Genomic DNA, 13,257 nt, shown 5'->3' on the forward strand with positions numbered 1-13,257 from the left:
CTCCGGACATCTCAGAGACCTTCACTGGCTCCCCGTCAGCAAAAGAATCACCTTCCGCCTCCTCACCCACGCACACAAAGCCCTACACGACCAAGGCCCGAGCTACCTCAACAGCCGAGTCAACTTCTACGCTCCCAAACGCCACCTCCGATCAGCCAACCACGCCCTCGCCGCTGTCCCCCGCATCCGAAGAGCGACTACAGGAGGAAGGTCCTTCTCCTACCTGGCTGCCAAGACCTGGAACTCCCTCCCGACCGACCTGCGCCTGACCCAAGACCACCTCTCCTTCAGGAGGAAGCTGAAGACCTGGCTGTTCGAGCAGTAGCGGCACCCCCCATTGTTTTGGCTCTTTATAAGGGCCACATTTGCTTAATGTGGCACCAGACGAAGAAGGGGACTAACAATTTTGCAATGGGCCAGAAAAACTCCAGAGATGAGGTACACCCGTTCTACCACAGCACTGAGGTGAGATTGCTCAGTCCATACGGGGTGATCCCATAAGGCAGAGAAAAAGAAGGAATTGTTTTATGTATGTATGTATATGGTATTTATATAGCGCCTAGCTAAAAGGTAGAAGTCTGCAGTACATGGCTAACAGCAAGTTTAAAGTCGAAGAACAATCTGAGAGGAAGCTGAGTTGTGGATGGTTAATACATTGTGATGTACTATTCTTTCAAAGTGGTGAGTCTTCAACTTTTTCCTAAATTGGAGCAGCGTTGGGAAAGTCCTGATGGATGTGAGAATTCTGTTGGTCCAGGTTTTTGGCTACGCCATGAGCTGCACTGTGCAAATAGCTATGCGTCAATCGCAGACCGCTGTGCCGGCTGGTATCCAGCTATTGCCTGGTCTACAACCTCAGCCGTGGAGAGGTGAGAGAGCGTCTTATTCTGTTTGGCCCACGAGCGATGGGCTGATATCCTGCAAGACTCAATTGTCTATTTACAAAGCTTGGGTGACTGCAGCTATATGAAGCACCACTGGAGAGCTTTAAAGTCTGGTGAGAAGATCTTGCAACAGTGCAAAGGAAAACTTACACCTGGTGGTGACAGAGCATTCACAAGCTGGTCATTTTCACAAAGAGGTTATCTTTATCAGGGCACAGCCATTTTAACATAGGAGATCCTGAATTAATCGAGAAGAGGTGGTATGGTTTCCAGATCGGTGCTAGAATCCCCACTATGTTTCTGGTAGAAAGAAATGTGCACCCCCCAGGTATTGAAAGTCAATTTTTTCTTAACACAGATTCACTGATGATAATGATTATAGATGCATCCATGGCAAATGTTAGGGCTTATAAGGGAAATTACCATTGGACGGAGTTAAATAATTGCAAAATAAACAAAAAACTGATGTGGAACACTATAACACATGATCCATACACAAACATTATGGTTCCTCGAGAACCCGCACAACAAAGAGACACTTGGCATGATGAAAGATAAGGTGTGTCTTAAAGCGGCCATGACAGCGCTCTGCGCTCCATTTACCACTCCAAGACTGCTGTTAAGGGCTTCTCAATAGAGCACGGTTCAAGGGCCTCTATTCCTGTTACTCTTTAAACAAAGCTGAGGGGTCCGGGGCCTCAGTGTGCTGGGAAATGATTAATGGGCCCTGCGGGAGCGCGGTAACTGCAGCAGTTCTGTACTGTACCAGAGAAGAGCAAGAGCAAACCTTTGCAAGTACCAACGTGTTCTATACTAAACGCACTAGTTAATTTATTAAGTTATACATGTAAATTTTTTCTCTGGTTGCTAAGCCTGGTTAGGCACAAAGCTGCAAAAGTGCAAAAAAAGAGAAAAATGTATGTACAAAAGAAGAATGTAAAATGTAACCCACACTCATCTTCACAATACTTTTCAGAGTTGTGTGTGAGGCTCTAGGAGATCAGGGGAAGAAAAGGAATATGCCACTGATAAGTGGAGCAAATACAGGTACATCCCTTTACATCCATTGGGGGCCCTTGTCTGTACATTTAAACCTATTGCCTTTTTCATCAGCAGCGGGATCAGGGTGGGAACAGGCCCCTCTCCCTCACCTGAGAACATTTAAGCACGACCTGATGGAGTCAGCCAGGCACCACAGCTGTCCCTCCACGTTGTCTAGACTTTCATCAAAAGCAATCTTATCTATTTGGAACAGGCCCAATGGAAAACAAAATGATAAGCCACATTGAACGGCCATCTTGGCAGGGCTGATCTCCCCTCTGGGTCATTGCTTCGCCCAGCCTACTCGTTATAGGAGGCAGTTCTGAGTGCATTTTCCATCTTTGTTCATCACAAGTTGGAACACATGGGAACTAGCAGTTCTCTTGCATCAGTGACTGGAACCCCGACCAAGCACACCCGCCAGACTCTCTGCAATAGCAGCCAAAATCACTTGAGCCGAGTCTAATGCTGTACATCAACTGCCTGCCTACACCCAGTGCATGCCGAGAGATGCACCTCTACCCCAATAAGACTAAGTGCATCCAATGTGGGCCTATTTGACTCTCATTCCTCGTGACACACGACAGACCTCTTCCGCTGACTATTTTATGCCCTTACAAACCAACCTGCTGATACTCTTTCCTTACAGACCCAGACCATGCAGCAAAATGAATCATCACTTTCTAATGCTGGAATAAAACACATTTTTCTCTAAGGGCGCATCCTTAAAATAGTTTAGAGCACTGGATCATACAAGTTTTAAATTAGAATGAACCACTTTCCGAAGGTGGTTGCTACATGCTAAAATGTGAGGCTACTGCTGGGTGCTCCACAATTTCTGAGGGTATGCAAGCTTGTGAAGAAACCCAAATTTACTTTTGGGTATATAGTGGCGTCGATATAAAAAGCGTACAGAAGGAAAGGTCCACCCGTCACCTTGAAGCTGCTTCTCCTGTGCAGAAGGCTGTCGTGCAGGGCCTCCCTCTCCTTTGCAGCACGCGAGACCTCACTCAGAAGAGACTCTGCTTTCTCATCGTCAAAGATCCATCTCATGAAATCCTTGTTCAGCTGCACCATCATCAGCCGCTCCTTAAGGCGGGAGCTATCTTCGAGCAATGTCTGCAACAAAGAGGTTTGTAATACAAAATGTAATTGTAAAATGCATAAGAATTAAACTGCCCAACACTATATGGGCTCTATGATGTCATGATTGTGATCCCCATGCTTGTCCTAGATTTGTCTGTTCCACCGTCTAAAGCTCTTTCCTAGGTTACAACAGTAGTTCAGCTAGACAGGCCCAGAACACAGCAGTAATCAGCCAGGTAAACCCATAGGAGATTATAAAATGGGCTAGCACCTGACTTCTACAATTTTTGATGCATTACCTCTATCTGTGCAGAGAAGTTCTGTATCATCGGGAGGTCAGTCATGTCAGCTGTGGTATCCAGGACTTGCTCAGCCGCCGGCTTCCAGTGTTGAAATTCTCGCAGGGGATTTTGGAAACACTGTCTGAGTGCAGATTCGGTCTCCGTGCAGTGCTTGAAGGCCTTGCTTTTAACGCTGGAAGGAATACACATGGCGCCAGATGAAATACATAGAGTACATCGTAAGCCACAGTTTAAGATTTGGTTTGGGTGGATTTCTGCGGCACACGGATTGCAAAATATAATTTCTACATTGTCGAGCAAAGATTTTACAATTGTTATTTAGAAAATAAAATCGTAACGTCACAAAAACTATGTGATGGTATTAACCTGCATTTTCAGGACAAGATTGCAAGTATTTTGAACACCTTGCATGATAACTTAACCCTGAACATAGGACGCAGTGTGATCCATAACTGTCGGCCTACCTGGACAACTTCCAAACATTAACAGAAACGGTCTTTGATAGCCTGGGTGACAAAGTCTTATCTGGTTCTCCCCTGGATCCTTTTCCCCATAAACTGTGGAAATCTTTAGGGCGTAATACCTTTCCATGGCTGAGGCAGATCTGCAATCAGTCCCTGGAAGAAGGCAAGGTTCCGGAATGCTGAAAATTGGCGGTGGTGTCCCCCTTGATTAAAAAGCCCTCCTTCAACCCATCAATACCGGCTAATTTTAGGCCCATCTCCCTCCTTCCCTACCCGGTGAAGATTCTGGAGAAAGCAGTCAGTAGGACCCTGTCCTGTTTTCTGGAAGAGAACTTTTTATTCGATAAAGACCAGTTTGGCTTCCGTCCGGGGCATGGGACTGAGTCCGCCTTGACTACAATGATGGATAACCTACGTATGCAGGCCGACAGCGGGAATGTTACTATTCTAGGGCTTCTCGATATGTCGGCCGCATTCGATACGGTGAATCATCTCCTACTGGTGGAAAGGCTGAAAAGGCTGGGTGTAAGAGGTTGTGCACTGCAATGGCTTCAGTCCTATCTGGAGGGTCGCCAGCAGGTAGTGACTCTTGTACCCTTCTCCTCCGGTAAATCTCCCCAGTTGTTCATGGGGTGCTGCAGGGTTCTGCAATTAGCCCTATTCTATTCAATTACTATTTGCAGGCCCTGTTTTCTATCATACAGTCTTTTGGAGTCGGCCTAGTCAGCTATGCTGACGATACGCAACTGGCCTTCTCCTTGGAAGGGGACCATGCAGTATCGATGGACCTCTTCCAGCAATGCATGCAGCAGATGACGGATTGGCTCAGAAGGAATTCTCTGCAATTTAAAAGCGGAAAGACGGAGGTGATGTTCTGCTCTGCAGGCAGGATATCTAGACAATTGCCTTGTGACTTCAGACTCGTACCAGAGGAGGACCCACTTATCTCGATTAGGAAAGTTCCTAATCTGGGGGTGTTGTTTGATGATGACCTCCAGATGGAGTCACAGACAAATAAGACCGCCAGCGTTTGCTTTACTCTCATTCGGATGCTGCGCAAAATACTCCCCCTACTACCTAAAGAGAATCGCTCTCTGGTGGTAAGTAGCATCGTGGGCAGCAGGCTGGATTATTGCAATGCCCTTTATTTCGGAGCCCCTGGGTACATCTTTCAGGGATTGCAAAGAGTCCAGTCTGCAGCAGCCAAACTGGCCCTTGGTAGGTCACGGAGTTCCTCTTCTACTGCGGCTTTAAGAGAGCTTCATTGGCTGTCTGTTAGGGAAAGGGTCCATTTTAAAACTCTATGTATGGTTTTTCGTACTGTGCATGAGCTTTGCCCTGTTTCCCTACAGGAAAGGTTCAGATGGTATCTTCCCACAAGGCAGCTTTGCTCTTCCAGCACCGGCCTGTTGTCGATCCCTTGGTTTAAACGGACCAGGCTTGGAGGAAGGGCTTTTAGCAGGGTTGGCGCTCGTCCTTGGAACGAGCTCCCTCAGAGCCTCAGATTAGTCAGCTCTCTGTTAAAATTCCATAGGAACTTAAAAACCTGGCTTTATCCCAGGATTTAGACCACGTTCCCCTCCTTCTGCGGCGACCTGTTCTACTCTGGTCACGGATAGTTCTTCAGTCTGAAGCGCCAGGATGCCCTTAGGGTGACAGTATGCGCTATACAAAAGCTAAAATCAATCAATCAATCATTATATAGAAGCGCTGCAGTATTTTGACCTCAGCGTTCATTGAGACTATTGAACAAGAGGTAAAACATGTTGATCAATGATGCATGTCAATATATCAGAAGAAATGCCAGGAAGTGAGTGTTTTTTTTCTAGTATGGCTGTATAGGTAAACTCATTTGAATTATGTAAGCTTGAAGGGCTGGAATTAAATTCCTTCCTGAAACCTCAGTATGGTCAATGGACCATACTGAGGTTACGTTTAGCGCTGAGACGCCCCTTTGCTGGGGCAGCTGTGCGCTATAGAAAACCTACTAACATAACATAGCATAACCAACAAGACAGAAAAAGTAAAGTTCTTTTCCATGAATAAAAGGAGCTGCAGCCAATTGTTTGTTAACAATGGGACACTATACACCAGCATCACTTCAGGAGATTGATGTGGTTTGAAGTCCCTCTTTGAAATATAAAAAACTGTGTGTTGTCTGAGTACCACTTTGGATTCTAGACAACATTACTTAGGTTGTGTTAGTGGGTGCAGGTGCTCGGCCCTGGTGCTCATTATGGCTCATTTTGGGGACTTATTTTTCATCATGATTCCTTAAAACCGCAGCAAAAGAGAGAACGAAGTGCTGCTAGGCAATAAAATGATTGCTGCTCAAAGAGGTTTTTTTTTTATACCTCCTGGACTCTACTGAGTTCCGATGAAGAACGTCAAACACCACGCAGAAAGCGGCGGTAGTCTTGAAGATCTAATACAAGACATGCCCCGGTTTTTCAAAATCATCCAGATCTCCCTGCTGAGGGCAAGATTTGCAAACCTTCATGGAAAAAGCACAGTTATTTACTCCTGTATCGTTACTCCTGCCTTTCTGTCTTTTTGGAATCCAGCAATAATTCCGGAAGGACTCACAGTTATCAATGCAAGCCATTATTATCCACAAAAAATAAAATTGATAACTACTTCTGCATCCAGAGCTGTAGTGCAAAAGGGCATGCACAGATACATTCACAGCGTATTTTCTTCAACGTGAGAATAGGGTTCCCCATGGAAAAATAGTCTTTTTCCTACACCCCATGAATTATGACTCTGTTTGCTCCTCCTTGTTACCCTGAAATTGCATTTTTCTCAGGTCATTAACACGGGTACTTTTGCAGACATCTTCTTGAGGCAATCACCAGCAAATGTCTGGGGAATAACCAGAAACTTGTGGATTTTGCTGGGTAGCCAAACTTGAAATACCCACAAATCTCACCATTGCAAATTGGGTATTCAATGCACAAATTGGAGTTGCGAGGCTAAAAGGCAACCATTCCTGGTTCTGTTCAACAGACATGCAAATTTGCCTTTGCACATGCTTTTATTTGCAAACCAAAGGTGACCTTAGGTTCACTCATATTTGTGACTAGAGTCCTTTGTCCTTTGTGTCATGCATATGGCAGTGCGCACACTGCAACCTCAGAGCCGTGAAAGAGGAATCATCAGCCTTAACTTTTACTTTGTGTGAACTGTTTGTTATTGAGAATGGTGTCAATATATTTCATTTTGTGCAAGGAAATGGCATACCCCACCTAAGGTACATTATCAATCTTTCTCTAAACACAATTGTTCACGACAAATATAAATGTCAAAGAAAGGGCAGTCAAATGTAATATAGTATTCACTAGCATATTTTGTCAGTTGGAACACAGCCTGCAGAAGGCAGGTTAATTACTGTCACAATTTTCAGACCTAAGAAAACAACTGTCCGCAAAGCACAAACTTCTTTGAAATAGAAATAAATGAGGGAACCTATTTGTCTCAACCACAAACTACCTCGGTCATGCTGATATGAACGGAAAACCACCACCACCAGCGCCGAAACATTATCATTTAAATTACCTTTGATACTCCCGTATTGCAGAGACGACGCTGTTAGAGGGGTCCTGTACATCTTGGGAAAACCTGAACAACTCCTTAAGTTGCGACTTCAGTCCCTCTACTCTCGGCTCCTCTGCTGCAAGGGCTGCCCTGGCCGCCTGGATAAATTAATAACATATATGCAAGTCTATCAAATATGTTAATGTGAAACATAATGTGAAAACATGTAAATACCTAAAAATTATCTCCAGGTCCATAAAGGCTTATATTTAAAGAAAAAGTCACTTTAGTTTGTCTGCATACACAAAAAACACTATTTTTCCATTAACATCAGCTAACTTCATAATTTATATTTCCCTTCTCTACTTTCTCCTCCTTCAGAAGACGTCTGAAGGTTTACTACAAAACCCATGGTGTGCTTGTTGGCATATAGAAAGAATAGCACCCTATTCCGAGTTTGCCAAGTCTTGGTAATTCCCTCTGGAAGAACCATTAATACGTTTTTGGGAATGGACTTACTCCCCATAACACATTTTTGGGGGAACAACATGTAAAAATCGGTAACGGCACAGAATCCCACATCCCTGGCTTTTTACCCATACATTGGATTCAGTTAACTTGTAATTCCAGGGGCAATAATAAAGATGCAGTGCAGCTTCCTGGATTGCGCTGGTTGCACCTTTCAAAAGGTGCACCCAGCACAATCCAGGAAAATGTGCTGCATTAAGGTGACTGCGCCGCCCTCAGGGCAGCCGCGAACTTGCGCTGCCCTGGAGGCAGCGCATTCTTCTGAAAAACGGAGCGACTGCTTTGAAGCCGCTCTGTGTTTTCACAGTGCATGCAGCAGCCGCCTGCTCTTTTAAAGCGGATTAGAGATCCCCTTGCTGGCGGGCGGAATTGCACCCGCATGCAGAGGAATGTCTGGGGGGGGGTCCAAAGGCCCCCTCATTCCCCCTCCAGAAGGCTGCTCTCGGGGTGCACTGTCAGTACATCTCGTGAGAGCTTCTTCGCCTCTGCGCCCGAATCTGTATTACAGCGCGGGCGCAGAGACAAAGGGATTTCTTCATTTGCATGGGGAACGCCCCTATGCAAATGAGGACCCCCCCCCCCCCCGAAGTTAGCTCTGGCCCTTTATAAGCACCAGCGCTATCAGTATTACGGAAGGGGCTGCACAAGCATCTGCGGCCCCTTCTGTAATACCAAAGTGCCCCGGGGGCACGCAAAGTGGGTGCAAATGCCTGTTTCACCCCCAGGGCACTATGTGTAGTACGGCCCTAGATGGCGTTGGCAACTTTCAGCTACGGGCACTCTCACCTGAAAACTCATTTCTCTTAAAAAATATTTTTCATAGTTACCGTGGCAGAACAGATTGTCAAGATGCATCCAACTGATAAAGGAAGCACTCTTCAGTGCTCATGACAAGGTCAACTCGTCATGGGTTTTACTTGCCCTGTGCTTATGACGAGTTTATTTTATTTTATTTATTTTGAAAGTTTTATATAGCGCGAACAAGATCTTTGCAGATATCAGAGCGCTTTACATAGAATGGGTACAGGAGGGAGCATAGTAAGACAGATAAATCAATAGATCAAACAGTACAAATAAGTGGCTGCAAAGCCAGTCATGTGAGTAATAAGACCAATAATACAAATAATCAGAGGGGTCAAACATGTAGTATAGGTCGGTGCAGAGTATTAACAGAGTTCGAGAAAATAGTTCAAATATATTTAGCCATGAGGATAGCTTTTACTTCATTTTTAAAGAGTGTAGTGGAAGAGATAAGCCTGGTTTCTGGAGGGAGTGAATTCCAGATCCTAGGCGCCATTCCTGAGAAGGAGCGCTTATATGTTTTTTCCTTCCGGAATCTTCGAGGTTTCAGCAGAAGATTGTTTGTGCCTCTGGTGTTTCTAGCCCCGCCAGAGATTGTCAGCTTCTGAGCGAGGTAGCCGGGTGAGTTTAGGTGAACCGCCTTGTGTGTCATGCAGGCGATTTTCAGATGTATTCAGGCTTCAAAAGGCAGCCAGTTCAGGGATTTCAAGTCAGGGGTAATATGGGAGTGCTTTTTTGACCCAGTGATGAGTCTCGCTGCAGCGTTTAGAGAAGCTCTTAGGGGTGCGGTTGTAGTTAGGGGAAGTCCGCAGAGGGCGGTGCTGCCGTATTCTATTCGAGGGATGACTAGTGCTTGTACTGCGGTTTGGAAGTCTTTGGCTGGGAGGAAGGGTTTAAGTTTCCTCAGAGTATTGATTTGGAAGTTCGCTCCCTTTGTTGCCTTGCTGATATGTTGCTGCATGTTGAGATTGGTGTCGAGTGTTATGCCTAAAGATTTTGCTGAGTCCACGATGGTGGGTTGGACATTGAGTGCGGTTAGGTGTTTAAGCCAAATTTGAGTGGTGGAGATCTTCACTGGAGGTGAGATCAGAAGGAACTCTGTTTTCAGGGCATTGAGTTTGAGATGATTATCGGCAAGCCAGGATTGGGTGCCTCTGATCGTTGAGTTCAGGAGCAGGATGTCTTTGGGGGATTGTAATTTGAGATAAAGTTGTGTGTCATCGGCGTACATGTGAAAGAGTACATTGGATGCTTGTAGCAAGGTGGTCAGAGGCTCCATAACTAGGTTGAACAGTGTTGGGGATAGAGAGGATCCTTGGGGGACGCCTAGCGTTACAGGTATTGGCGATGATATCAGGTTGTTGCTCTTGAATTTCTGCGACCTGTTGTGAAGAAAGGAAGTAAACCACTTGAGAACAGTTCCAGATAAACCCATTCTTGTGTTTAGTAGTTCTAGTAAATTCTCATGTTTAACGGTGTTGAATGCTGAAGAGAGATCAAGAAGGATGAGGAGGCATGTGTCGTTTTGGTCTAGCATTTGAAGTGCGTCGTCAATTATGTGAGTCATAGCAGTTTCTGTACTGTGTCCTGCTCGGAAGCCTGACTGGTGAGGGTTGAGGAGATCAAATTGTTCAATGTGTTTAGTCAATTGTAGTTGTGCGCATTTTTCCAGCAGTTTGGCGAGAGTGGGAATATTGGTAATGGGACGGTAATTGTTGAGATCAGAGGGGTCAGCTGTAGGTTTCTTTAGCAGAGGTGTGACTTGTCCAACTTTGAGGGAGTCAGGTATGCTTCCTTGTTGGAGAGAGCTGTTGATAATTTTAGTCCAGAGAGGGAGAAGCAAAGGGGTAAAGTCTTTTACTGCGGTAGCAGGAAGGGGGTCCGTGAGGTGATTGGATGGTTTCAGGGTGCTGAGCAGTTTGCCAATTTCTTCTTCCGAGTATGTGCCAAAGGTTGACCATGTAGCATTGTTTTTTGGTTCAGTGGGTGCTAAGCACTGGGGTTTGGAGTAGAGGCTCGCGTCAATGAGGAGATCGCTCTTTATGTTGTCAGTTTTTTGGATAAAGAAAGCAGCGAAGTCTTCACAGGAGGGTGCTTCACGCATAGTGTTGAGTGGTTGGGGTTGGTCCTTGGATTATGATCTGATTAGCTCAAACAGTTTTCTCGGGCGGTTTTTTGCTTGGTCGAGCTGGAGGCTGAAGAAATCTGATTTTGAGCGTTTTATTTTCCTGAAGTAGGCGTTTCTCTTTTCCTTCAGAGCTTTTAGGTGCAATGCAGAGGGAGCTGATCTCCAGGTGCGCTCTGCCATTCGCATGTCTCGTCTATCTTCATTGAGACTCCCGTCGTACCATGGATTGGAGATTTTAGTAGAGACTCTTTTTAGCTGCATAGGCGCAGCCTCGTTAATTATTGAAGTCATAGCGTTGAGATAGTGGTCAGTCAGGGTTTGAACGTCCGTAGCGCCTGTCTGTGGGAGTAGGAGGTTGCGACTGTTAGGGGCAAAGAGCCTGGGTTGAGTTTTTTCATGTCTCTTTCCAGACTTTGGGCTTGGAGAATTGAGCCGGGTTAACTTTGACTTTTTCATTGATGAAGAATGTGACGATATGATGATCTGACCAGTCACAGGGTTGGATGGACTCGAGTTGGATAGAGTCCTCTTTGGAGATGATCAGGTCGAGGATAGAGCCTTTCTCGTGGGTCGGGCTATTGCATATTTGGGTGAGGTTAAGGGCATCGAGGAAATTTTTAAGACTATTTACCACCGCGTCATTGTGATCGTTCCAGTGGAGGTTGAAGTCACCAAGGTATATTTGGGTGAGCTGCCGTCCAGAATTGGTTGAGATCATATCCATGATTTGTTGGGAAAAGGTGAGGTTGTCCCTGGGTGGGTGCTAAATGCTGTGTAGAGAGCATATCGGTTTGCCCTCACTAATAATGTCAAGGCAGATGTATTCCCAGGATGTTGGGGATGGTAGGGAGGTGGTATTGACTTTCAGAACGGAGAGGTTGTTCCTGTAGATGCATGCGATTCCACCACCTATTTTGCCTGATCTGTCGAGCCTGATGATGTGGTAGTTGGGAGGAACCAGAATGTCCATTATAGGTGATGAAGATTCAGATAGCCAGGTTTCGGTCAGGATGATTAGGTCAAGGTCCAGCGATAAGAGGAGATCAGCAATGGCGGCGGAATGTTTCGCGGCCGATCTGCAGTTGAGGAGAGTGCATTTGAGACGGGGTGTGTTGAGGGTGGTAGAGGGTTCTAGCGAGAGAGGGACTTTTCTAAGGTTATTGGGGATAGAGAATCTGCTGTTTAGTGTGGGGGGGTCTAAGGGGATTTGAGTGTATCGTGGGAATGGTGAGGTGTGCGGTGGTTGTGTGGTTTTGGGGGGCTGGGTCATAGGAGCGGAGAAGGGTGAGTGTGTCGAGGTCAGAAGTAGGGTGTGGGTGCGACGAGGGCGGTTGTTGCGATTGCGAGCTGGGATTGAGGTCCGGTGTGGGGAGAGTTGAGTGAGAGAGTTAATCGGAAGGGTGGGGGACAAGTTGGGCGGGGAGGTGTAGTTGTGAGAGGGGTTGCAGGGGCGGCGAGGGGGACGAGGGCGGTTGCTGCGAATATGAGCAGGGATTGATGCCCGGTGTGGGGCGTGTTGAGTGAGGGAGTCAGCAGGAGGGGTAGGGGACACGTTGGGAGGGGAGGTGGAGGTGGGTGAGGGGTGTATGGGGTGTGTGGAGAGTAGTTCTTTGATGGTGTGTATGTCTTCTTTGATCTGAATGAGGGTGGCCATGATGTTGTCCATCGTGGGGTAGGTGGTGGAGGTGGGGGTGGCAGTCAGAGGTGAATGACTGACCAGGGAATTCGCGTGCAGGTGGGAGAGTGGGCTGGTGTTCGAGCAGGGCTGCGTTGTGTTCGTGTACGGGATGGTGTTAGGGAGGAGAGAGGTTTTGGGCGAGAGGGGTGTGGGTGAGGTAGGGAGGAGGTTGGTGGTATGAGTGAGGGCATTGATGGTAGGCGGGGGGATCAAGGTATAGGCTGGGAGACTTATAATAGTGGTGGGGGTGCAGGAAGGGTAATGGGGGCTGAGAGTAGGAGGGGAAATGGGATTGGAGATGGTCCTGTTGTGAGGAGGGGGAGTTAGATTGAGAGAGGAGGTGTGTTCTGCGTAGTTAGTTAGAGGGTAATGGGGACTGAGAATGGGGGGGATAGAGAGAGGGATTTGTCGATGTGCGTGTTGTTCTGGTGCTGAACTAGGTTAGGTGTGTTGTGGGTGGGAGCTGTGCTGTCAGTGGTGAGAGGAGTGTTAATGACAGCTGTAGGTGTGAGAGGAGTGATGATGGTATGTGTGGAGGTCCGAGGGTTGGTAGAAGGGGTGGGGGTGTGAGTGGTGTATGAGGGAGAGTGACCTGTGTCTGTGATTGAGGCGTGTGTGGCAACTGCCTGGTGCTGAACTGGGATAGAGGGGTTGTGGGTGGGAGATGAAAGGTCAGGGGTGGTAGGTGTGTCCCTGATTGAGGAGTATGTAGTAGCTAACTGGCGCTGAAATAGGTTAGAAGGGTTGTGGGTGGTGGGAGCTGTGAGGTCATGGTTGGTGGGACTGGAGGAGATATGATTGTTGGTCCGCG

General features: G+C 46.7%; 1 protein-coding gene across 1 annotated transcript in view; it reads right to left on the bottom strand.

The window, feature by feature from the left end:
- The window catches only part of SYNE3 (spectrin repeat containing nuclear envelope family member 3), a 173,929-nt gene that overhangs the window by 78,501 nt on the left and 82,171 nt on the right, over positions 1–13,257 (bottom strand). Inside the window, exons 6-8 of the mRNA XM_086937736.1 lie at positions 7,333–7,469; positions 3,311–3,485; positions 2,862–3,044 (exon numbers count right to left, since the gene is read on the bottom strand). Of these exons, the coding sequence (XP_086793862.1) occupies positions 2,862–3,044; positions 3,311–3,485; positions 7,333–7,469 (495 nt within the window). The remainder of the gene's footprint in view (positions 1–2,861; positions 3,045–3,310; positions 3,486–7,332; positions 7,470–13,257) is intronic.

Source organism: Lissotriton vulgaris, chromosome 9, assembly GCF_964263255.1.
Source record: "Lissotriton vulgaris chromosome 9, aLisVul1.2, whole genome shotgun sequence".
NCBI lineage: Eukaryota > Metazoa > Chordata > Amphibia > Caudata > Salamandridae > Lissotriton > Lissotriton vulgaris.